The 24,049-nt window shown below is 38.9% G+C and overlaps 4 protein-coding genes across 7 annotated transcripts in view; 3 read left to right on the top strand and 1 right to left on the bottom strand.

Moving 5' to 3' along the window:
- Positions 1–347: 347 nt before the first annotated feature.
- pak1ip1 (PAK1 interacting protein 1) lies at positions 348–4,003 on the top strand. Its single transcript, XM_031865470.1, has 10 exons — positions 348–643; positions 950–1,112; positions 1,753–1,873; positions 2,001–2,075; positions 2,177–2,229; positions 2,340–2,485; positions 2,641–2,738; positions 2,973–3,072; positions 3,399–3,528; positions 3,704–4,003. Exons 1-10 carry the CDS (start codon positions 566–568, stop codon positions 3,811–3,813), a joined length of 1,074 nt encoding a protein of 357 aa, XP_031721330.1. The 5' UTR covers positions 348–565; the 3' UTR covers positions 3,814–4,003.
- A 234-nt stretch (positions 4,004–4,237) lies between these two features.
- On the top strand, positions 4,238–6,020 carry LOC116393291 (transmembrane protein 14C-like). Of its 3 annotated transcripts, none has more exons than XM_031865472.1 (5): positions 4,238–4,275; positions 4,419–4,525; positions 5,046–5,147; positions 5,217–5,304; positions 5,513–6,020. In XM_031865472.1, exons 2-5 carry the CDS (start codon positions 4,450–4,452, stop codon positions 5,568–5,570), a joined length of 324 nt encoding a protein of 107 aa, XP_031721332.1. In that variant the 5' UTR covers positions 4,238–4,275; positions 4,419–4,449; the 3' UTR covers positions 5,571–6,020. The 3 variants fall into 3 exon arrangements, with proteins under 3 accessions (XP_031721332.1, XP_031721333.1, XP_031721331.1); XM_031865473.1 differs by having other exon boundaries at positions 4,243–4,275; positions 4,430–4,525; XM_031865471.1 differs by having other exon boundaries at positions 4,243–4,275; positions 4,427–4,525.
- A 299-nt stretch (positions 6,021–6,319) lies between these two features.
- On the bottom strand, positions 6,320–11,177 carry LOC116393030 (serine/threonine-protein kinase MAK-like). The gene is made up of 8 exons (XM_031864908.1): positions 11,005–11,177; positions 10,117–10,171; positions 9,404–9,525; positions 9,221–9,300; positions 8,351–8,483; positions 7,618–7,789; positions 7,281–7,448; positions 6,320–6,688 (listed from the first exon to the last, which is right to left on the bottom strand). The coding sequence occupies exons 1-8, from the start codon at positions 11,175–11,177 to the stop codon at positions 6,320–6,322; spliced, it is 1,272 nt and encodes a 423-aa protein (XP_031720768.1).
- Positions 11,178–13,768: 2,591 nt separating this feature from the next.
- Positions 13,769–24,049, top strand: part of LOC116393046 (guanine nucleotide-binding protein G(olf) subunit alpha) — a 43,366-nt gene continuing 33,085 nt past the window's right edge. The window contains exon 1 of one of the 2 annotated variants that reach the window (XM_031864945.1): positions 13,769–14,705. In XM_031864945.1, the coding sequence (XP_031720805.1) occupies positions 14,195–14,705 (511 nt within the window). In that variant the 5' untranslated portion in view covers positions 13,769–14,194. Of the gene's footprint in view, positions 14,706–21,911; positions 23,820–24,049 lie in introns of those variants that run through there. The other variant, XM_031864946.1, reaches the window with a different exon arrangement.

Below are 24,049 nucleotides of genomic sequence, written 5' to 3'. Positions count from 1 at the left end.
TGCAATATAGAAAAACACATGGACTGAGTTTTGTCTTAAATGTCTGCATCCAAATGAATCAATTTAAGGCTACTAAGGTCAGTGGCTGTTCTGGAATGAAATGTCTTCTTGTTAAATTATTAAAGATATGAAAAACGTGTTGTTATAACAAGGGTGAGGATTAGGGGTTTTATCATTTTTAAATAGACAGTTACACCTCTAAACTCCCAACCAATTTTGAGAATTGCGAGTACTACATACTTGAAAAGTGACATTGTGAAAAGTATTTACATAATTGCATTGACGCGTAAAAAAAACCTCGGCTTTTATTCTGAAAACCACTACTTACCAGACAGGAGGAAGTCGATTTTACGCATGCGCAACAGCCTCACACGTTGTTTTGGCAAAAAATAGCCAGTAGATATTACTAGTAGATATAGATTCCCCACGTTGTTTATCGTCTCTGCTTGGACTCTTTGTAGCTGTTATTGGCTGTTGCCCAAATTGGGCGACAGAAAGAAAGCTGAAGTTTAAAGAAAGCTAACTAGCCGGGCTAGCTTAGCACTCTGTAGCTACAAGTGGCAGCATGGCAGCTGTGCTGGGACTGATTGCTGGGAGCTACGAGCAGATAGCCTTTGGTTACCGGGTCAAAACAGACGAGAAAGTAAGTTGGACTATCTTGTTGTATGGTTGTGTTTAAACGTTTATGTCCACGAATGGTCTGCCCTGACTTCTTGTAAACTAAACTGTCGCTGGGGTTGATGGGAAGTTATACAGGACAACAGCCTGTGTGCTAATACTATGACCAAATGTTGAATGTTGTTTACTGTGATGATGGACAGTGTACTCTCTGATTGTTCATGCCTTTAAAGCTGGCAGATCTTGCAAACAGTGAGTTTATTTCCTCCCCAGGCTCAGCACCTGAGTTATTGCAAAGAGTCCATTAGTTGTGTTTTTGTGCGTCATGCAGGAATGGACAGCCAAGGCGGAGTTCACACATCACGCACACACAGCCTCCATATCAGCTGCGGCAGCCAGCGAGAGGTTTGTCGTCACGGGAAGCAAAGATGAGACCATACAGCTGTACGACATGAAGAAGAGGGTCGAACACGGAGCTCTGCTGCATCACGACGGTGAGTGTCTTCATTGCGTCTTCTGTTTGACATCAGCTTATGTGCAGCTGAGATGGAGGATGTGTGAATGGATAGAAAGGCAAAGACAAATATTATTTTTTTGGGGGGTTTTCTTCTAACTCCAACAAAATACATTTAGTAAAACATTTAGATTTCTTGATCAGACTGCTGCATGTGTTTGTGAACTTGACATATCAAATTTTGGGGGGATTTTGACACACGTCACATCATAACAACATAGAAATAATTGCTCATGCGTCCTCTTTGATCTAAGAAGTTTTTATACAGATGTGCTTTTCAAAAAACATTTTTATTGTGGTGGTTTATCTGAGTTTTTCAGCTTCTTAGTTTTTTAGGACCCAGCAATCCTGCTATTTGTCTCTCCCACTATTTCATGCCACGTTCTCCTGACTACTTTGCCAGTTTGTGGTATATGTATCGTATCAAACTGATTTTGCCTCAATATTTGCAGTCATAAATGGCTACTAGGGTCTGAATTACAGCATATTTATCCAGACAGCTTCATAGACTTAATTCATTTTCTTTACTGCTGGAACAACAAATATAAAATGTCATCAAAAGGTTTGTCAAAGTGTACAGAAAGTAAAGACCTGACCCTTCACTTCCTTCTATTTCACAGGCACCATCACCTGCCTGGAGTTTTATGGGACGTCTCATTTACTGAGCGGAGGAGAGGATGGACTCATTTGTGTGTGGAGCACAAAGAAGTGGGAGTGTCTGAAATCCATCAAAGCTCACCAGTAAGCACACAGAGAGAGAGATGTGACGCTGCTGAAGCCCTGAGATGGTCATGTTTATGTGATTATTGTCTTGTGTTTTGTTGAATGGAACGAGTTAAAATAACTGACTTTATCTTGTTTTCCTCAGAGGTCATGTCACATCGCTGTCCGTGCATCCGTCTGGGAAACTTGCGCTTTCAGTTGGGACAGATAAGACTCTCAGGTAAAAGTCACAGCTCTGCTGGAAAGTCTGTGCGGCAGAACATTTACTTATCAGGGAATCAGAAATGACTGTTGCATCTTTTTTTGTTTTAATCCTTTTAGAACATGGAATCTAATTAACGGAAGATCGGCCTTCATCAAAAACATAAAGCAGAGTAAGCCTCCCCTTGGATTCTGAAGTTAAGAAATGTTGAAGTTCTTTTAATAATATTAGTATGTTTGAAATGACTTCAAACTTTCTTTTCCCCCAAAACCCTTTCAACAGATGCACACATTGTGAGATGGTCTCCAGACGGGGATAAATACGTGGCCGTGGTGAACGACAAAGTGAACGTCTACGACCTGGAGACGGCCTCTGTGATCGGAACCGTCACAAACACCAAGAGGATCTCGTCTGTCAAGTTCATAAATGCGAGTTCTCTGACTAGAAACTTGCACTGGCATTTAAATGTGATATAGAGATTGTTGTGGTTGAGATTATTGGTATCTGCTTTTCAACCGAGATACGACGGAAATAAGCAACATTAGATTAAGTTTAAATAAATATAATCCTGCTTGTATTTCAGAACTCCGTCCTGGCCATCGCAGGAGGCGATGAATTTGTGAGGTTATGTGACCTGAGTAAAGAGGAATGGGTGTGTGAGTTCAAGGCTCATGAAACCAGGTAAATTCACATGTTTTTAGTTTTAATTTTTCAGATTATTTTAGAGCTGCATTTCTAAAAACACACTTCTGATGATGAGAACTGGACTTGTCTTTGTCAGAATGAAATGCATGAAACTCACTGATTTTTTTTTTATTGCTAATAATATCTTCATCTCACAGACATGCTTATTTTTTTAATCTCATGTCATATTGGTGAAAAGTAAGTGAACAAACCTTTATTTTGTGATTATAGAGTGAAGGCGATCGACAGTTTAATGATGGAGGATTACTGCCTGCTGGTAACGGCTTCAAACGACGGATTCATCAAAATGTGGAAACTCCATCTAAAAGAGGCACGTCTCTCGTGTTATTCATGAACATTTGAGCCTAAACCATTTACTTGTAACTTCAACCAAATTCAACATTTACATTTGCAGCTACAGATTAAGTGTTAAAATACAATATCCCATAGCGTCATTACTTAATGACATATTCTACTTTGCAAAGCAGAATAATAAAGTTATTTTAAAAGCAATAATTACTCAAATAAGATTTTCATATATAAGTAGTAGAAATCAGCCATATAAAACCTTTTATAAGAATAAAAACAAAGATGAGCAAAACAACACTGTTGTTACCTGCCGAGCTGCGGTTAATGTAGCAATGCACTGTCCAACAGGAGCTGGAGTCTCCCACTCTCCTCGGGGAAGTGAACACAACAGCCCGACTGACGTGTCTGGCTGTGTGGAGACCTTCATCGGTGCAGCAGACCGCTGAGGAACCTGCAGCTGAGGCAACAACATCTAAAGGTAGTTGTCCTGCAAACGCTCGCTCTCGTCGCGCTTCTGCGTCGTCATATTAAGAAAGAGATTTGAGCTCTAGATATTAGAGGGTATATTAAGGCATTTTGATTTCCGATGCACTGTGGGTGGTTCAGCTTTCTCTTACTGAACTCCAGATAAATCTGTTTGCTTCTGTCCACAGAACTCATTCAGGAGCTTTCAAAGACGAAGAGAGTCCGAATTGCAGCAGAAGAAGTAATTCTAGAAGACGAGAGCAAGCCCAAAAAGAAGAAAAAGGGCGGAGGAAAATAAAATGGACAATCAATCTGTTTTATCATTTATCGACTGTTTTATATCTTGACTTGGTCACATATTCATGTGCTTCTTGTGGTTGCGACACGGAGGTCATAAAGTACAGATTTGTGAATATATTTTGCTGTATAAGAGGAATAACAATGGAACATGAGATGGGCAACAATAAAAAAATGTTTTATAACCCGTAGACTGCTTTTGATTTTGTGCTATAACACCAATACCACACAGAGGTGATATGGCACAGCTGCTGAATGTATGTTTTAATGGATGTATTCAAGATATGCGTACGTAGGTTACGAGGCTTCACTTTTTTATTTTCTTTGTCACTATTCTAAAAATAGAATTGGGGAAAAAAAACAACTTTATTTTGAAATGACGCCGGAAGTGAGATAATTAGGTGAACATTCGGAAGTTGCTAGGTAGGAAACTGGTGCTCGCTTAAAGTTGTTCTAAATTCAGGTAAGACTCATGTTTGGGTTATTTTTAGTATGTTTGGTGTGATATTTTGATATTAAACATGATTGGCAGATTCTTTGTTGCCATAACTAACCAGATTGTGGTGAAGTGCTGGTAAATCTATTCCTCATAATAAACGGATTTAGTTCTGCAGCAGGAAGTTCCTGGTTTCCCGACATGGCTGTAGACTGGATTGGGTTCAGCTATGCTGCTCTGGTGTCAGCAGGAGGAATCATCGGTTATGTGAAAGCAGGTAGGAGAGATGCACCGACATATTTTATTTATATTTTAATAGTTAGCTTAACTGTGCAAAGGTGGAGGAAGTGACGTCATTCAGATCCTAATATGACGCTGTAGAAATACTCTGTAATAAGGGAAATATCTGCATTGAAAAGGTTGAGTAAAGGTATTAACTATGATCGGGAAAATAGTACTCAATGCAAAGTAGTCTCATATGACTGATGTACTGTTATATTATATTATAGATTATCATTACTCATGCATTAATCTAAAGGCAGGATTTTACTGCTGGCTGAGGTGGAGCTCATCTTGAACTATTTCATATTGGTCTGCAACTAATGACTAATTTTTTAAGGATTCATCTGCTGATCATTTTCTTGATTAATCAATCAGTATTTGTTGAAACAGTTTTGGATTCATCTTTATGATCATTTAGGAGGTTTTGTGGTGCTGATGTAAAAGAGGTTGTCAAATGCATCAAATTTAATTCAACACTTGATTTCAAAATAAACCCAACTGTTGTCCCTCCACAGGCAGCGTCACCTCTCTGGCTGCAGGGCTCTTGTTCGGCCTGTTGGCTGCAGTCGGCGCTTATCTGGCATCTCAAAATCCCAAGAATGTCTGGCTTTCACTTGGTGAGCAAGTTTAGTTTGGTAAACTGTGACGGTCCAAACGCAGCTTTCACTAACGCGGTTTCCCTGCAGGCACCTCGGGAACTCTGGCTGTGGTGATGGGACTGAGATTTCTCAACTCCTGGAAGTTCATGCCAGCTGGTTTAATGACTTTATTAAGGTAACACACAAGTCTTTCTTTTCAGATGTTACTTTTCCTCTGACTGTTTCTGGGATAACCATTTACAAAATTCTGCACCATGGAGACTGTTAACATTTGCTTTAATGAACAAGAATTGTTTATTAAATTGTTGAGACAAACAAGAATGAACACGTTTACTTTTCAGTCCTTCTTTCAACTGTTTCCTGATTTAAATGTCTCTTTTCAGTGGACTGATGCTGGTGAAGATCATCGCTGGAATGCAAAACAAACCACATAAATCTTGAAAATATCTTAATATACCTTTTTTTTTTTTTTTTTTACATAAAAATCTATTTTTGACATGAAAAATGTATAATTTGTGCTCCCACATACACAAATATTCCCATTAAGAAACAATACTGACCCTAGAAGATATGGGACACTAGTGCAAAACTGAACAATATTTAATAGCATGGCAAATGTAACAACAGACCAGCAGGAAACACTTCTCCTCTAAAGTCTGTATTTCCTGGCTAAAGTGCAGTGGGACCTTTTCCCATGAGTCACTGGTGGAGCAGAGCAGACTGCTGCGCTACTGGTGACCTCCGTATTTGGTGATCCAGTCTACTCGTCCGTGCACAGGCTGGATGTTTGTGCTCCTTGTAAAAGTGTTCTACCCTGTGATCCAGAGATCTGCTCCTCCCCCCTTCGTATTCTGGGAAATGATCATGAGAGAGAAGGAAAGCGATGTCAAGCTGCATGTCTTGTTGCTCATAGGGCTGATTTAATATATATATATATATATATATATATATATATGTGTATGTATGTATGTATATGTGTATGTATGTATGTATGTATGTATATGTGTATGTATGTTTGTATATGTGTATATATATATATGTATGTATATGTGTATATATGTATATATGTGTATATATGTATATATGTATATATATACAGTCCCAAATGTCGACGGACCTGAAAGACGTCTGTCCCCATTGACAACGTCCTGTCCTCACTCCAGTCATGCTGTTCTCTGCTCTTGTTTGCTTTAAAATGAACATACAAAGAAAAAAAACATGAAGTCCCAAGAAGGTCTCATTGTGAAATTTGGTCGCTCTACCTCAGTTATACCTACAGCATGCCAGCTCATCGGTTGCCTGTTTTTCACAAAGCTGACAAGTTCCTGCTGCCCCTCTGTCAGCATGGTGGAACACATTGCTGGTTTTGTGCTCAGCTCCTTGATATCCTGAGGCAGGAGTATCTGCTGAAGGTGTTGGGGGAGAGACCGGCTGCAGGTCTTTGTCCGAATTGGCTCGCTGGACTCTAGGTCCGTCTTACAGAGGGACAGAGGCTTTGTTTCTGCTTCCGCCTTGGACATCTTTGCCTGGCCGTCATGGAAGTATGAATACTGGAGAGCCTGGAACACAAACAGTACAAACCAAAGGAAAAACATCCTCAATTTGTTTTCAATTTTAGCTCCAGATTTAGATAAAATAAAAAATGAAGCCATATCAAAATGAAAATGCGGACAAAAACATAAAAATAAGGCAATGGGTTCTTTTGTACATGGAATATGACAAGAACAAGATATATCTTGTAACCTAATCTGCACATTTCTCACCCTGTTACAGGTTGAAATGTAAAATAAATTCATAAACATGTGGAGCACAGGAAACCTTTGATAATTTTCAAGCTTCAGCAGTAATGGAAAAGTTTTCAAAGTCTGCCTCTTCAATGAAGCCAGCGGAGGTGCATTGCCTGAGCAGTACACATGTCAGGTTCGGTATTACAGTAACTGCAAAGGTAAGCTGATTGATTCCCACTTGGGCCTCCAATGCTAAAAATAGATGCACTCATGGTATTTAAAGCTGGTAAGGAAAAAAGCGTTCACCAAAGGACGTGTGTTACTCCAAACAAACGCTGCCACCTCAACGGTCAGTTGTCTTCACGGTAACCTTTTGTTTATTCCTACCAATCAGTGTTCCAATTGAATGGGTTTTTAAATGTACCTGAGCAGCACTTGGTCTTTTTTCAGGGACCCACTGCAGCATGTCTGTCATCAGTGTGATTGCCTCGTTGCTGGCATTGGGGATCAGAGATCCGAGGCTGGTGGAGACGCACTTATTGAAGCGAAAATTCATCGAGGTAGCCAGGTTGTAGCCCTGAGGCCAGTCTGACTGATGTGGTGAGACACAAGAGAAAGCAACGAGATAGTTTGATGTTAGCGCCATAGAAAGGCAAGGGCCCAAGCAGAGAGGATGTCCCCATGATTTAAGAGATGCTGGTTGGTTACATCCACGGCGACAGCAGAACCATAACACGTTACACCTTGTTGTGATGGTTCACCTTCTTCGGCGTTCCCAGCACCTGGCAGATCTTGAAGATCTCGTCCACATCGTTTTTGCCGGGGAACAGGGGTCTGAGTGTGTAGAGCTCCGCCATGATGCATCCCACGGCCCAGATGTCAATGGGTGAGCTGTAGGAGTTTGACTTTAGCAGAACCTCTGGGGCTCTGTACCTGTCAGAACAGCACGGGAGGATATTTATGGAACATTTGCATACAGTAATTTAACTCTACTCTTCCTAAAATTGCTTTTTGTTCTATTTTATCTTACACAGAATAAATGTTTGTGTCTCTCACGAGCAAATAATGAGAGCAGGTCGGGTCAGTCAAATTACAAAAGAGCATATTTTTTCACATACCTCTGGTGGTATCTAGCCATGTAGATATTATATGTTTTTATTTTTTCAAGTGTGAATGTCAGTCTCTGAGATATCTGCTTTCATCCCAACACAACAAAGATATATTTTCTTTATGGTGCTTTGTCATAGCAAAGGTGGCAAATCCCAAATTAGATGTCATGATGACGTGTTAGTTGATAGCAACAGGATTAGTACACTAATGTTATTATAGCCTCAATAATCTCAACGTAGATTATCCTCTGTCTAGTCGGATTTCTCTTGTCAGTATCAATTTAATCTAAGAGCTAAGCTACGTGATATCACAGCAGGCCTTACTGTGACACAGCTCGTTTTCAGGAATCACTTGCTCTAGACTTGTAGAAGACATTTGTCTCACCATCTTGTGGACACATATTCAGTGTAAGGTGGCTGCGAGCGGATTTCTCTGGCTTGTCCAAAATCAGCAATCTTAATCAGCTCTGGGCCCGTGCAGAGCAAGTTCTCCGGTTTCATGTCACGATGGAAATACCCTGCAAGACACGAGACAGTCAACTAAACCTGTGCTGATGCTGATGTTTGTCTCGATTTTGCATTATTTTCTCAAACAAAAGAGTTATTGCCTCTAAGTTTCTACCACTATCACCTTACATGACTCTCTATTGATGCACATACTTTGATCAGACTTTTTTAAGATGTGAAACACAGAGTTAAAACGTCTCTGACCAAATAAAAAAGATGTTTTATCCTGACAAAGCACAGTCAAGCCAAGCCTTGGAAAGGAAAAGTGAAAGACAGCAGGAGTCTCTTACCGTGCTTATGCACAAATGCTAAGCCAGACAATACTTGGAACAGAATGTTCCTTATCTCATTTTCAGAAAACATCTATCTTCCCTGGCAGCGGCAAAAGTGGTGAAAGAGAAAAGAAAGAAAGAAGGGATGAAAAGAAAAACACCATCAACAAACAAGCATGCCTTATTGAACTGGGAAAGACACCAGCACACACACAAGGACCAGTGCTGATAGAAGAGCGATAAACGTGTTAAATTAAGCTTCGGTACCACTCACACCTCCTCTTCTCACAGGAGAAGTGAGTCATTTTTGGCTGTGATGCCTGATGTCTTATGTCCACCATTCATGTGCTTTTCACAGTTAGTTTCATTGTTTTCTGTTTGCGCAATTATGAACTATTTACACCAGGACAGTGCTGACAGCTTGAAAACACAGAAAAAACTGTTTGTATTGAAAGGCCTCGCTGGAAGTCACCTACCATGTTCATGAATATAGGACAGTCCCTGTAATATCTGAGATGTCATTTTTCTGACGACTGACTCAGGGAACAACTTGTCTCTGCAAAAACCAAAGACCGACACATGATGACTCAGTCTGACCCAGATAATTGCAGAGTTATAGCAGAAAAAATAACACATTTTGCTGTCGGATTTGTTCTTACCTTCCTTTCATGAGCTGATTGAGGTTTTCTTCCATAGACTCAAAGACCAAATAGAGGTAGTTGTTTTCTCTAAAGACTTCCTTTAGTTTCACCACATTGTCATGGTTCAGCTTCTTCAGTGACTGACATCCAAAAGTATTTCGGAGACACATACAATAGAGTCGTTGAGAATCAGCTCATCGTGTAAGTTCACAACCTTAAATACTTCAATACAGTGTTTTGTGTGAAGCTTTTTCACTCATCTCCAAAAGGTTGATGTACAAAAAGCATTGCATGTCAAGAACAGTTTTATTGTCAGTGCTTTTTCACACACAGTCTCATGTAATGTTAATTTAACACTTTCTCACTCACGTAGTCAACAGAATTAAAAGCGACATTTTGAAGCAGACATCTTCCCTGTTTAAGTTAAGACTAGATATACAGTAGGCCTAGGACTAATGCTCATTTATAACTAAAATGCTTGAATAATGTGTTAATATACCTATTTATATGGTTAAAAACAGCACTGATTGAAGCTTAAAATATCAAGTATACATGTATGTGGTATATATTAGATATCATTTGCTTTTACTATAATACATGACTGTTGCAAATACAAGCAGAAAGATTGGTGGTTTAAAATGATCATAATTACCAAATATGGCAGTTATACTGTGTCAAAAGCTGCTGTATCAACTAGTGGAGATTTTTTGTTTGACTGTAATTATTCTCACCTTCACCTCTCTTAGATTCAAACACTCATCCCAAGAATGAAACTTGCTCTTCATCCTGTTGGGGAAAAAACAGACTTGCGTGACTATTTTCAGAGATATGTCATTTCAGTCTGATTATCAGGCTAATATAATATATATGCTGCGTATTAATTATAAGTAACATGAGCTAATAAAGATACACACAAAGGGGCAAAACATGTTTTTTTTATTGGAAGGATCAATTGCTGCGAATATACAGTACATCACACAACGTACACTGACTCTGGTTTACTCCTGTTTGTATAATTATGTAGTCATTTGAGTTTTCTTTCAATACACACGTGTTGAAAAACATCAAATAAAAGCCACTGTATAATACTTCTTTATGGTGACTATGGGCTCCAAAAATGTTGCATCCCTGTTGTACCCATTATAACATTAGTAGATCTCTATGTAATATTGTAATATTTAAACATTGTAATATTGTGCATGTGTAACCTGTTTTAAGGAGCAACACTATGCGGTGTGCTTTCACTTCTTTCCCTGTCGTCAGTAGTATCAGCTTGCTCTATAACCTTACATTTACAAACAGTGCCTGAAGCAGTCTTGCGAAACATTCATTATTATTTCTTGCCAAAGATCTGAAACAGCTAATCCTTAAAATGTGGTCTACATGCAAATAAGGATGTTATGACAATATACTGTATAGTAGCAATACTACCGACAATGTACACCAAGGCATCACATTTGACACAAAATGTTTCTTTTTTTTCATTTGAGGATGCAACATGTTTGAGTCTAGAGCCGTGAAGCATATTGCAGCAGTCGCTCTGGGTTTAATCAGCCTAATGCTTTGCGACAAAACAACTCAGTTTGTCCCTCAGGCATGTTTACTGGAGCCACACTCACCTCTTTACAGCCACCTGCTCCCCAGTGTCATTGCTCTTTCCCAGGAACACGTCGCCATACATGCCGGCCCCCAGCTGCTTCAGCGTGGTGTAGCGGCTCATCGTCCACAGACAGCCCTGCCTCTCAGTCACCGAGGAGCCTTGACAGTTCCACACGGTCAAAGAGTTGGTCATCGTAAGCACAGTTACATCCCTTCACAGATCAACGGCCCCCTACGTTGCTCTACCCTGCCGCTACTGTGAGGCTTCCACTTAAGAAACACTGAAATAAAACATGAGGGCACATCCTTTACCTTTCTCTCTGCAGAGTGGCGATGAAAGAAGGTGGAGGTTTAGCTGGCGAGGGAGCGTGGAGGACACGTGCTAACACATTTTGTAAGGTGTGATGGATTTGTGATCTTGCAAACCTACATTCATGAATTCGGTTCTGAATCAGAGGGCTTTACCTGTGTTGTCTAACACTGATCACATACAGGAGAGCCAGTGGTTTTGAGGTGTGAGAATGCCATTTAAAACAATTTGACTGCCACTCGGAGGATGCTTTTGACCAAAGAACACATTTTCCAAAGACCTAAGAGAACAGACCTGAACAAATTAGGGCCAATATATTTACAAATGACATAATAGGTTAGAGGGGTCAAACTAGTGTAAGAGTGGACTAGTTAGTCGGGACCGACAACTTTCTAAAACGTTATCCTTTATAAAGGGGTTATAACTAAAGGGCTTATTAATAATTAAGAGTTCTCTCTCCTTGAGCCTTTTCTAGAATTTGTAAGCCATCATGCTCACCAGCAATTCACATATGCATGTGTTTAATTTTGTCACTATCATTATTGATTATATATATATAAATATATATATATATATATTTTTTTTTTTTGTATCTTTGTCTCTGTGTTATGCTAATCTGGTTCAGAATTATTTTATTGTCACTGTTTTATTTATTTTTTCCGGTCATAAGAATTGTTTTTTTTAAATCTCACCAGCACAGTCTTTCCTTATTCTTCAATCCATCAAGTTTCATTGTTGCAAATAAAAAAGGACTTGAAAAACTAAAAAGACAGACAATGTTCTGCAAGGATTAATTATTAAATATTATATAGTGCACTAGCATTAGGGTTGGTGTTTTTAATACATTGCCTCATATCAACTGCTCAACTATAACCTCATTATAAGAACCTGGATACAGATTTTGAAATCTAACGTTTTTTTACGTAATTTACAGTTTTTACCAAACAATGATTATATCAGTAGTTACACTTAACTAGATACAGTATGTACAGTATGGGGGGCATGTTTGTGCTGATGAAGATGTGAAGATGAAAGAAGGTGGAGGTTTAGCTGGCGAGGGAGCGTGGAGGACACGTGCTGACACATTTTGTAAGGTGTGATGGATTTGTGATCTTGCAAACCTAAACTACATTCATGAATTCGGTTCTGAATCAGAGGGCTTTACCTGTGTTGTCTAACACTGATCACATACAGGAGAGCCAGTGGATGAAGAAGAGGTGATGAAGAGACGCTTACCAGCTCTGTCCGCTTACAACGAAGGTTCCGGGCTCCTAGGCAACGCAGAGACTTTTAAAAAAATCACAAGAATGTACTAATAATATGAACAATATCATGCACGATGATACACCTAGAATAGTATACAATATATTAAATAAAAATCAGAAATAACACAAAAATAATAGTGTGATGTGTATAAATACAAGTATTTAAATTATAATGAAATAAGCATTTTAAAATGTTCTATGTCTTCGATGTAATGATTTGAAATCTAGTGTGACGAGAAGAAATCAGTAGTAAAACAGATCTAACCTCTAGGTCTGGAGCTCTCCATTGATTCACACAATATCTAGGGTGTCTGAGGGCCAGTCGGTAGCCTCATATTTGTGTTTTTGTGGAAATTAGTCTCTTCGTGTATTTACTTTAAAGCTACATAAGGCTTATATGACTAACGTGTTGTTCTGTTCTAAATGTACCTGAGATATTGTGCTGTATTATGTTACATGTGCTCCATCTAGTGGCTCATGTTCAACCCTGCATCTGATTGTGACTGGCCCCTGTAACGCAGGTAAATTCACCTTTTTCTGGACCCTTGAGTAATTACGCATGTCACAAATGACCCCAATCAGTTAATACTTAATTCCAGTGACCATCCACCTAAAAACAACTACATTGTGTTGTTGCACAAAAAGTCACAATGTAGCTGAGTAGACTAAACTACATTGTGTTGTATTGTACATTTTACTGCGTTTGGATTGCAAAATAAAAGTATCCTTATTGTTCTGTGGAGCTCTCGGATGCCAACCCAAGGACCCTTGAAATGTCCCTGGTTCCCGACTTGAAGACCGGATGTTTTATCCACAATATTTACATGGACACTTAAACTGCTTTAGGGTTCATAAAAAGGTCCTGTATATTTAGATATCCGGTAAATGACACTGACAAAATAAAATAATCAAAAGGGTCATATAAAGAAATTATATTGTAATGTATAAGGGTTTGTGTAATAAAGCTCTGTTTTAGGAAACACAATAACGCCTCAATTGTCGTAATTATCTTTGTGTGAATCAACTCAAAAACTGTTAGAAGTTTAAATATCATTTCGAATATTTTCCATTTCCAAAGGGTTGCCATTTTATTCGACACGTTTGTTAAATAAATAAAGATTATTGGTGTGTCATTGGTCTGATAATAAAAAAGCAGGTTCACTATCTACAGGGCAGAAGGTTGTCTTTAGGCATGCAGGCAATGAACTGTGAGGAATGAAAATCATGACCAGCATTCTCGAAATGGCCATACTGTGGTAGCATGACGTGCCGTGCATTGCACCTAACAACTGTGCAGTCAGATTGTTGACTGTCTGCGCAGCGGATAGTAGCGTTTTTTTCCCAAGGTTGTGCTTTTGGTTACTTACGGTAAGATGGACCCGCAGTGTCCACTAAAGGATCAGGTGATCTACTAACTACGAAGAGAAGGCTGACTGGGGAAAATGCAAAATGACATATAGCAAATGTCGGAGCGTAATTCATTCACATTTTCGGCTCAATTTGGGACTTAAATCGCACCGCTGGAGCTCCAATGTGACGATGGCTCGTTAGGGCTGGTGGTGGCGCAACTGCTATTTTTTTTGGGCTATTTTAATTTATGAGAAATCACATTCACAGACAAATATTGGTTTCAACATGGGGCTGTGCTACAGCTTGCGTCCCCGGCTCTTCGGGGACCTGAGCGGGTCTATCTCCAACGCCAACTCGGACTCGGATCAGCCTCCGGACGCCGCCGTGCCGACCCGCGCCGTGGGAGCCCGCCAGGAGGACACCGGGGGATGCGGGGAGACTTCGTCGCTACGCGGCGGCGGCGGTCCGGTTCGCCCCGGGGACCCTGCCAGGCTCCCGGCCGGGGAGCACCGCCGTGGAGACACCGGTACCGACGGTGCGCTCATACAAAACGGAGGTGGCGGCGGAGGAGGAGGCGGTGGTGGCGGAGGTAGCGGTAAGGGGACAGAGAAGGACCGCGGCCGACGCTTACAGCTGCTGCAAAAGACTAGCACCCAAAAGCAGAAAAACTGGGACAAATTGCTGGTGGAGGAGAAGGAGGCCGAGAAGGAGGCGAAGAAAGTCAGTAAGAACATTGACAGGGCGCTGAAGGAGCTCAAACGGGAGTACAAACAGACGCATCGACTGCTGCTGCTCGGTAGGTTGAGTCCCTCTCTAGTGTTGTTGTTGGACTAGGAAGCCGTTTTATTATTAGAAACCAAAAACGTACTGGCCTTTCCAGAAATTATGTCACTACTCTGTTGAGGCCTATTGCCACATCTGTTGGCTTAGCGGTGAAAACTACCCCCTGCGGCTGACAATGACAAATGATGAAGACGGACGTGTGGACTCTGTGGGCCTGCCGTCCTCTTACTGCTCATATTTGGGGTTGTAAAAAGGAAAAGCCTATTAAACATAATATAGGGGCCTTCCAAATGGACTACTCCACGCAGGTTTACAGAGACTACTTAGCTTGTGGCTATTGAGTCATGTTTAATCTGAAATCTAGTACAGTACAGTGTAGTATTGTGTAGTAAAGTATTGAAGTTCAACTGTGTTTACCTCTCAATAAGGTAGTATAGTAGAGTATAGTATAATGTAGTATAGTGGCCTGTAGCATAGTAGAGTAGTTTAGAGTCTAATTCAGTTGACTTTACTGACAGATGTATAGAGAGACCACTTAGCTTTTGATGATTGGGCCATGTTTGCTCTGAGAATTCGCATAGTATAGTACAGTACAGTACAGAATACTATAGTACAGTATATTGACTTGTAGTGTGGTTTAGTGTTATAGAGAGTATGATTTAGTTCGCTTTAGTATACAAAGATGTATGTAGACCACTTAACTTTTGTCCATCAGGCCATGTCTTCTCTAAAGAATTAGCATAATATAGTGCAGCGTAAGAGTGTATCTGTCTGGGACTTCTGACTGAGTAGATTGTTGTAGATTATATTATAGTGGCCTTTTGTGTAGAGTGACATCTATCCAGGGACAACAGATGAGAACTATCACTTTACTCACGCAATTATTATAGTGTAATATAGAGTATAGTTTAGCTGGCTTTAGTGTACAATGATGTACTTATTGAGAAAATTTAGCTTTTGGCTACAGGGCTATGTTTGTTCTTAATATGATATAGTATAGTATAGTATAGTGGCCTGTGGTGTGGTGTGACATCTGTCAGGGACTACAGATATAACATAAACGTTTGAATAACTGTGGCACATTTACAGTAAAGTTGTTCAATCAGTAAATGTAATTCAGTTGAGTATAGTGGCCGGTAGTATCGTATTATAAAGCTCAGTTTTATAATACTTTAGTATGCATTACAAATATGTTTATTTGAGAGAGAAGGGACGGTGCAAATTAATAAATACACATGGTTTAAAAAAAATGCCAGATTTAACCAAAAGGCTATTTGTCATTAAGGTGTTACAAAAGAGCTTCCTAAAATACATCAAAAGAGAAACAAAAACAGGGCATGCAGTTTAAAAAGCTTCCTAAAATACATCACAGATATCTTTTCACATATCACAACATTGATTTAATACCAATATTATTGCCCATCCCTAGGAATAGTATAGTATAGTATAGTATAGTGCAGTGCAGTACAGTGCAGTGTTGTGGCCAGTGCTATTGGGTCCAATTGTATAGTATATTCTTAATTGATCTTAAATTGTTCTTTATGAACTGCATATTGTAATATAGCGGCCTGTGGCAGTGTGACAAGTCTGATCTGTTCAGTTCAACAGATGACAAATAGCCTTTTGACTAACTGTTGCACAATGACATCTTTTAACAAATACATGTACATTATAGTACATTAGAGTGTAGTATAGATTATAGTAGACTATAGGGTAACATGTCTATGTTAAATAGATCAAACACTTGCTGATTACAGCTTTAATATTCAAATATTTGCTTACTTAAGTATTTCAGTGGAAGTGGATTTCTGTGCTGCTATATGTTCATACTGCCATAAATAATCAATGATAAGGCATCAGTTCCAGGCTCTGACAACTTTTACTGTTGGTATGATGTTATTTTTGGCATTTTATGGAGTAAGTGATTATAATTAGATAAAACATGAACTGATTGATGAAGTCTTAATAATAGTGTCCCCGTTGAAGCCCATATCTGTTGATTTGTGTCCAAATAAACTGCAGGGCTTGTATCAGTATTAGGTCATATATTTTATTAACTCACAGGAATCTCATGGCTGATCATTTATGTAATCTTTCAAGAGACTTTCCAAACGTCAGTCAGCAGCATCCCGGACAATTCAGTTAGCTTCTAGCTGGTTGCCCTGTTGTTTGCTTGGATTTATCTTGTAGGTTGTGTTATTTTACCACACACACGGTAAGCATCTAGATATTGTACATGTAGGCTAGCTCAGTGCTTTCGTTTTCATAACCAACAATGCTTCACTCTCAAAAGAGAGAGTCTTGATCAGAAACAGGAGCTTTAAAGGTCACCACAGCTACCCTGATGAGAAAACAATGTTTAACACATTTACAATAAAAACAGAACTCAACCGCTTTTAGTTTTGGCGCACGCACACACCCACAACCACACCCACACCCACGCACACACCCACACACCCACACACACACACACACACACACACACACACACACACACACACAAACACACCCAGTGTAATGCTTCGTTACTCAATATAATAAATGGCTACCAGTTTAATTTCCTCAGTAAACAGCTCCCACTAATTACACACAGGAAGAACTGGTTCATCCTAATGAAGTCACATAGGGAAGTGTCATACATTCCTTCCACGAGCCACTGTTGAAAGCCACACAGTGAGTGTGTCCTTTGTTACTGTGTCATTTCAGCTTGTCATTGTGGTTTGGGCGGCCTTCTTCGCCACTTTAGAATCAAAATGATTTTGTATCTGTGCTGGTGCACCCAGAAGCCTCAGCCACCAGCAGCAGGCCTCTTCTGGTTTTTCCTTAAGAGGCATTTCGGGACTTTATACCCTCCAGGTCTCCAGTAGGACTCTTGTTGCATGCCAGAGGACTGAGGTGGTTTGTGTTCCTCTGAAAGTGGACACCTTTCAAATAGTGTTGCATTTCAAGGCAACGTATGCTAGCTAATCTGGGTCACTTTATCTGTTTGTATTTGCTGCAGGTATTTGGTTGAATAATGATAGCCATAAGGAGCTAATGTTTATCCTCTGCGGGCTGCCATGTTCAGCTTGTGCTGGAGCCCGAATCCATCCGTTTGAGTCACATTTATTTGTTACTTACATTTTGAACCATGTTGAATCACATTTTTGGTATCTTGCAGTATAATTTTAGACATTCAACTCTCAAATTATGTGCAGTTTTTTTTTTTAAATAAAATACCTGTTTAAAATGATGAGATTATTGATTTATAAATGTCTCACTGCAAAAGCTTTTGTCTTCATACACAGAACGCTTCAGGTTCAGTGTAGTTGTTTATTGGATATGAAAGGTAATTTTCATTTCTGACTGACAGGACTGAATTCTAATTAGGTGCAGTAAACCTGCCGAATTGAAGCTTTAAAATCAAAGTTCAAAGTAAAGTAACTGATTTATTTTGTAAGTTAGGGTGTGACAGTATAACAAACAGTACATGGACTCTAACAGTGTTTTTTTTTTTTTTCATTTACGAAGCTGAAACAACGAGACGATTAAGCTATTCGTCTATCTGTAGGATATTAATTAGCCAGTCAATATTTTGATAATCAGTTAATTGTTCAAGTCATATTAAAGCAAATGTGTCAAACTCTCACTTCAGCTTCTCAATAGTAAAATGATAAAACAGAAATAAATATATTTTTTATTCTAATGCTTTTATTGCAATACAATCATGAATCAGTACACCTACAAAATGTATTTTTGTATTTCACAACATGTTTACATGTATTTGCCATTCTTATTTTTGTATTGTATACCCCTACTAATAGAAACAGAAAGAGAGAACAAGAAAGAAAATAAATAAATCTTACATCCCTAAAAAGTTTCTGACCATGTCCCAGTGGCTGTGAAGGCTCCTTTACATTTTTTTAGGAAGGCCTCTCAATATTAAATAGATCAAGGTAGTCGAATCATCCATTAAAATCAAAGCAAGATGGTTTATGTTAATCAAAATAAAGCAGAGCTGTGACGTGACCACCGGAGTTCAATAGCCTTCAAATACAACTTTGTGAGTTTGTGTTTTAGACATGTGAAGTCAAGTACATTTTTGTGTCATGAAGGGTATCACCAAATTTCCACATAATTTGGACTGCTCTTGTGGAACAGCGGCCTGTTTGAAGGCACCATTATTTTCAGAAAACACTTCTATAAATATAATAAAAAAAGTATGACCAGAGGACAATTCAGAAAATCTGACTTCCTTTTAATAGAGGTCTTTATACTTCAGTACAGGAATACGGCGAAGGAAACTGGAGGACAAGCTCAGCCTATTTCTTGGAAAGGAAGTCACTTTATTGTTCGGTCTCTTGGATCACATTCTGTACAGGCCTGTGATAATATAATAATAGCTTTCTTCGATGTCCTTTACTCGCCGTTTCATATCTCAGCCTTATCACCCTTCATGAGCCTGAACAACAGGCTGCAAGCAATGTAGCGCTCAAGAGAAGCAATGACTGAACTGAGCCAGGCAGGCCATCGAATAGCCTGTTGGAAGTCACTGATTTGTCTGTTTTCTTAATTTTTTTGCGTGCGTGTACATATAAGCCATATTTTGGGAAAACTCGCTCACCGGAACATACAGTATATGCCCTGTTGGCCCTCCCCTTTAAATACCAGTAGAATCAGGTGAACTTTGCTTCAGTCTAAACGGGTTTTTATCATTTACCATTGCTGAACTTTGCTACTAACTGTGTTCCCAGTTAATGTAATGACCAACAGGTCATACTGGATTATGAATTATTGCCATGTTTATGATACTGATAGCAGATGTAGCAGCTGAATCAGAAGTGAACCACGCCACAGCAGGAGGACATTGGACTGTGATTGTTCTCCAGGTTTTGCCTACTGTATCATTTAGACTTGATCAAGAGGCTCTGCGCCTTAAGAGAGTGCTATAAAGTTCTTTCCAGCATCGTAGAAGAAATTCATCATTTGGATGTATGCCTCATTTTTACAGTACATGCTTCAAAAGTGAAAGGTGTGAAAGATTTATAGGTAGAAAATAGCTGTTTTAAGTCTCAGATATTGTTAGGTTTATGGTAATAGTTCACTGGCAGGTGTAATATGTATATATTTTAATGTAATTATTTAAGTGCAGTCATTTTGCAAAAAAGAAACTGTGCATTGTTGCGTTGATCATTGATGAGCAGCTATTTTTAAGGGCCTCTGTGGTTGCCATTTTTCTGTAAAGGTCTACTTCCAGTCTGAAAATAGTTAAAACATCTTTGTCAGACTTTGAAAAGATAATTTACTTGCAATAGAGTATTTTTAGATTGTTGTACTGCTACGTTTACTTTAGCAAAGGATCTGAAAACTTCCTCTAACACTGCACATGCACACATACTGACAGACAGATTCATTATGGAAAATAACTGCTACTATTACTCAGAAATATAGTAATGATGGTTTAAAGCTTCCCTCCAGACATGTTGGAAGACACATGCTTTGAATACTTTTTTGTATCTGTTAAGGTTTTCCCACAAAAAAAAAAGTTTAATTATTTTCTTTTGATTGAAGAATCCAGAATCAACAAATATGCAGATATTGTTCATATCAAAAGTCTAACTGCTGGACACAAAATGTCCTCTACTTCACTGAGACGTCAACTATCAGTATATGTGAACCGGAAGTTTCCACATTACATTTGTGTTTGTTGCATACTGGAACAACGATTGGCATCCAGACTGGTTGTAATGTCACAAAATCCTGCTCAAACATCTTAAACTCAGATTTAAGTGGACACAGAGTAACTTTCCCCCTCTTCAGCAGATGAATTTAAAATCAGATAAACCTTAACAAGCCTTAACAGACACACACACACACATACACCCTTTTCAGTCTAGTTAGGAGGAAGCCACAGCAAGCTAAACATAAATACCAGACAGTACTTCCTAAAAAGGAAGATAATTTATGCAACAAAGCCTCTGCTTATGTATCATTCAAAGGGAGCTGAATGCGTTGCTGCCTCTAACCACTAGAGAGTGATGTGGGCCACTCACTTGTTTTGACCTTGCTTTCTGAGGTGGGGAGACAGGGGGGGGGGTTGTACTATTTCCACACCACTACAGGTGAAGTAAGTGTTCCAGTTGTGATTTGCATGCAACACAACTTTGTTCCACTTATTTCACTACATGATGCTAGTATTTGCATTGTGTTTGCATAATGGAGACAATAACAGCACACTCCTTGTTACATGATCCAGAAATAATCATTCGTGGTTGCCTCATGCGTTTGAGTGATCTATGAGGATTTGTGATATCAGCGTAAAGTACAAAACTTGTAATGTTTTTTCCTGACCTGAATTCAACAGTGTAGTATTGTACATTAGCTTAGCATTAGCTCATTGTTACCTACCAACTTTTACCAGTGGCTTTAATTAAAAAGACTTTCAAGTCAATTGATTCGCTGTCTCACACATATTGACATCAATAATGGCAATACATCTGCTATTGATACCTACAAATAACACAATGCTAGTCTACATGTAGAGTGCGGCTGTTGGTTGTGGTTAAGTCACACTTGTACAAACCCACACATCATGTTGGCCGAGTTCAAAGGAAAGCACAGGAAGCTAATCTTAAATGTCAGACAATGCTGACAACACTGACACTGCCAGAGTGTTGTAAAAAGAAACACAACACTCTGGCAGTGTCAGTGTTGTCAGCATTCACATTTTTAGATATTTGGAGCTGAAACTTTAACATACATTGTTAAAGAGAAGAGAAGTAATTTGTCAAGACAAATAATAAGTGGAGCTTCTTTATATACTGTCGGGTAGTTTACTATTACAATGCATTATATTTCATACACTGTTCGTTAATTCACAGTCTGCAAAGACACTGTCAAATCCATGTAGTGGACTAATAAGAAGTATTTCATGCTGAAATGTAGTAAGTTACAAGTAAACTAGCATAGTATGGAAAGGCTCAAGTAAAGTACAAGTACCTCAAAATTGCACTGTAGCACAGTATACTAATCAATATACTTTTCACCACTGCTTCACTGTACATAAAGAAATTGCAATTGTGACATGTTTTTAATAAATAAACATAATGTACAAAATGACATTCCAAAGAAATAAATTATATTATACTGACATTAAACTAGTCCTAATGCTCTTGAGGTACCGTACTTAAGTACAATTTTTGGGTACTTGTACTTTACTTGAGTATTTCCATTTTATGGTACTTCATACTTCTACTCCACTACAGTCATTATTGCACTTTTATTCCACCCGTGGCCCCACCCTAACCAGCTGCAGTACTACTGATATAATATATATTTTTCTGAAATGCCCTTTTCTGCATAATGACTATTTTTACTTTTAGTTCTTTAAGTATATTGTGATGCCAATACTTTTGTTCTTGAGTTTAACTAATATTTTTGATTTTGTATTATAGTATTTTTACACTGTGGTATTGCTACTTATTCTAAATATTTATACTACTGGGTAATTTAATCTATAATAAAACATCAACATTTATTTTGTGATTATATTTTGTATTAATCTGAATTGGCAAAGTAACTAATAGACTAAAACTAAAGCTTTCAAATAAATGCAGTGAAGTGAAAAGTACAATATTTCCTTAAAGTGTAGCGGAGTTGAATTTGCATCAAATGGAATTAATCAAGTAAAGTACAAGTACCTCAAAACTGAACTTATGTGCAGTACTTGAGTTAATAACTTAGTTACTTTCCACCAATAAATAATATATGTATTAATACAGTACAAACCTCTGAAAGGGGCAATTTTGCAAAATTAGTACTTTTACCTTTGATATTTTTACTACGTTTTGCTGATAATACTTTTGTAGTTTTACTTGAGAAAAAGTAGTCCTCAAGGACTACAAAGATGGGCCCCAGGCCTGTAAAGTAAAAGTGCCACAAATTGTGTGCCTAAGTACAGTGCTTGAGTAAATGCACTTAGTTACTTTCCACCACTGTATAGTCTTAACAAGTATAATAATGCAGTATAAACATCTGAAAGGGGCCATTTTGTATGAGTACTTTAACTATTTATACTTTAAGTATCATTTTGTAACTCATACTTTTGTACTTTTACTGCAAAGGATCTGAATACTTCCTCCACCACCTACAAGTATTCCTAATTCGCCACAAGGACTACAACGATGGCCCCCAGGCCTGTAAAGTATAAACAAGAGAGATAGGTAAAGCCCAGTGCACACACACAGGCACTGTAAACGGGTTGCCAGTTTGTGTCAGGGCCACCTCACTGACTGGAAGCCAAGAAGAAGAAGAAGAAGAAGAAGAGACCCAGCCCCTCTGTAAACCAGCACAGCGACTCGTCCGGGTTTCCACGCCTTTTGCCGATTAGTTTGATAGCAAAGCTAGCGACGGACTAAACCGGGGGATGGCTCCTCTCCCTTTTCCACACAAGTTATAAAATGCTATATCAGTAGCGGGTTGTTAACGTTACAGTTTAACGCGGGTTTGTTTTCCACCTCCACGGTCCACGGTTACTTCCTGGTGCCACAGAGAGAGGCAGTGCTGAGTTAAAGAGACAGAAAAATACTGATAGAAATTCAGATAGAAAAAAAAAAATACTGAGAGAAGAGAGGGGTTGGAGACGCGATAGGAACAGTTGACTGGATTCCCCAGAAATTGAAAACCCTCTCTCTCTCTCCTTATTTATATGTATTTTTGATATATCTTAGTGGAACCGAGTCGTTATTCTCCGTTGGTTTGTAAACTAACAAACGGTTTGGATGACGGTTGGCTGCGGCTAAAGCGGAACATATTCCTCCCTCCGACGGAGAAGAAGCCTCGCAGAGATTTTATTTTTTCCCTTTTTTATTTTTACAGTAAGACTCATTGCTGTGTTATTTTTTTTTTTAAACACACGAAATCAACCGGGGTGTTTTTTTTTTTTTTTTTTTTTATATATATATTTTTTTTTTTTTACGATTCCACAAGGAAGGGTGAGGGCGACGGAAGATGGGTTGTTTGGGCAACAGCAAGACTGAAGATCAACGCATCGACGAAAAGGCACAACGAGAGGCGAATAAAAAGATAGAGAAACAGTTGCAAAAGGAAAGACAAGCGTATAAAGCCACACACAGGCTGTTATTACTGGGTAAGGCTTGATTTTAAACGTGATGTGGCTCTCTGAAAACGTAAGCTAATCCCTTTCGTTTACCGAACACGTAGCCCCGTTTGACAGCGCTTGCAATAATATGTCATGGGGGTGGATATATTGATGGAAGAAGCGAAGCTCCAAGAGAGAGAGAGAGAGAGCATACGATTAACTGGCCTGGTTTCTAAAGACATGTATTATGGTTCTCACGCTAACCTGGATGTTCCCCA

The sequence above is a fragment of the Anarrhichthys ocellatus genome, unplaced genomic scaffold, assembly GCF_004355925.1.
Source record: "Anarrhichthys ocellatus isolate YVR2014 unplaced genomic scaffold, GSC_Weel_1.0 scaffold32, whole genome shotgun sequence".
Lineage (NCBI taxonomy): Eukaryota > Metazoa > Chordata > Actinopteri > Perciformes > Anarhichadidae > Anarrhichthys > Anarrhichthys ocellatus.
Note: the sequence above shows the minus strand (reverse complement) of the source record. Positions and strands in the feature narration are given on the sequence as shown.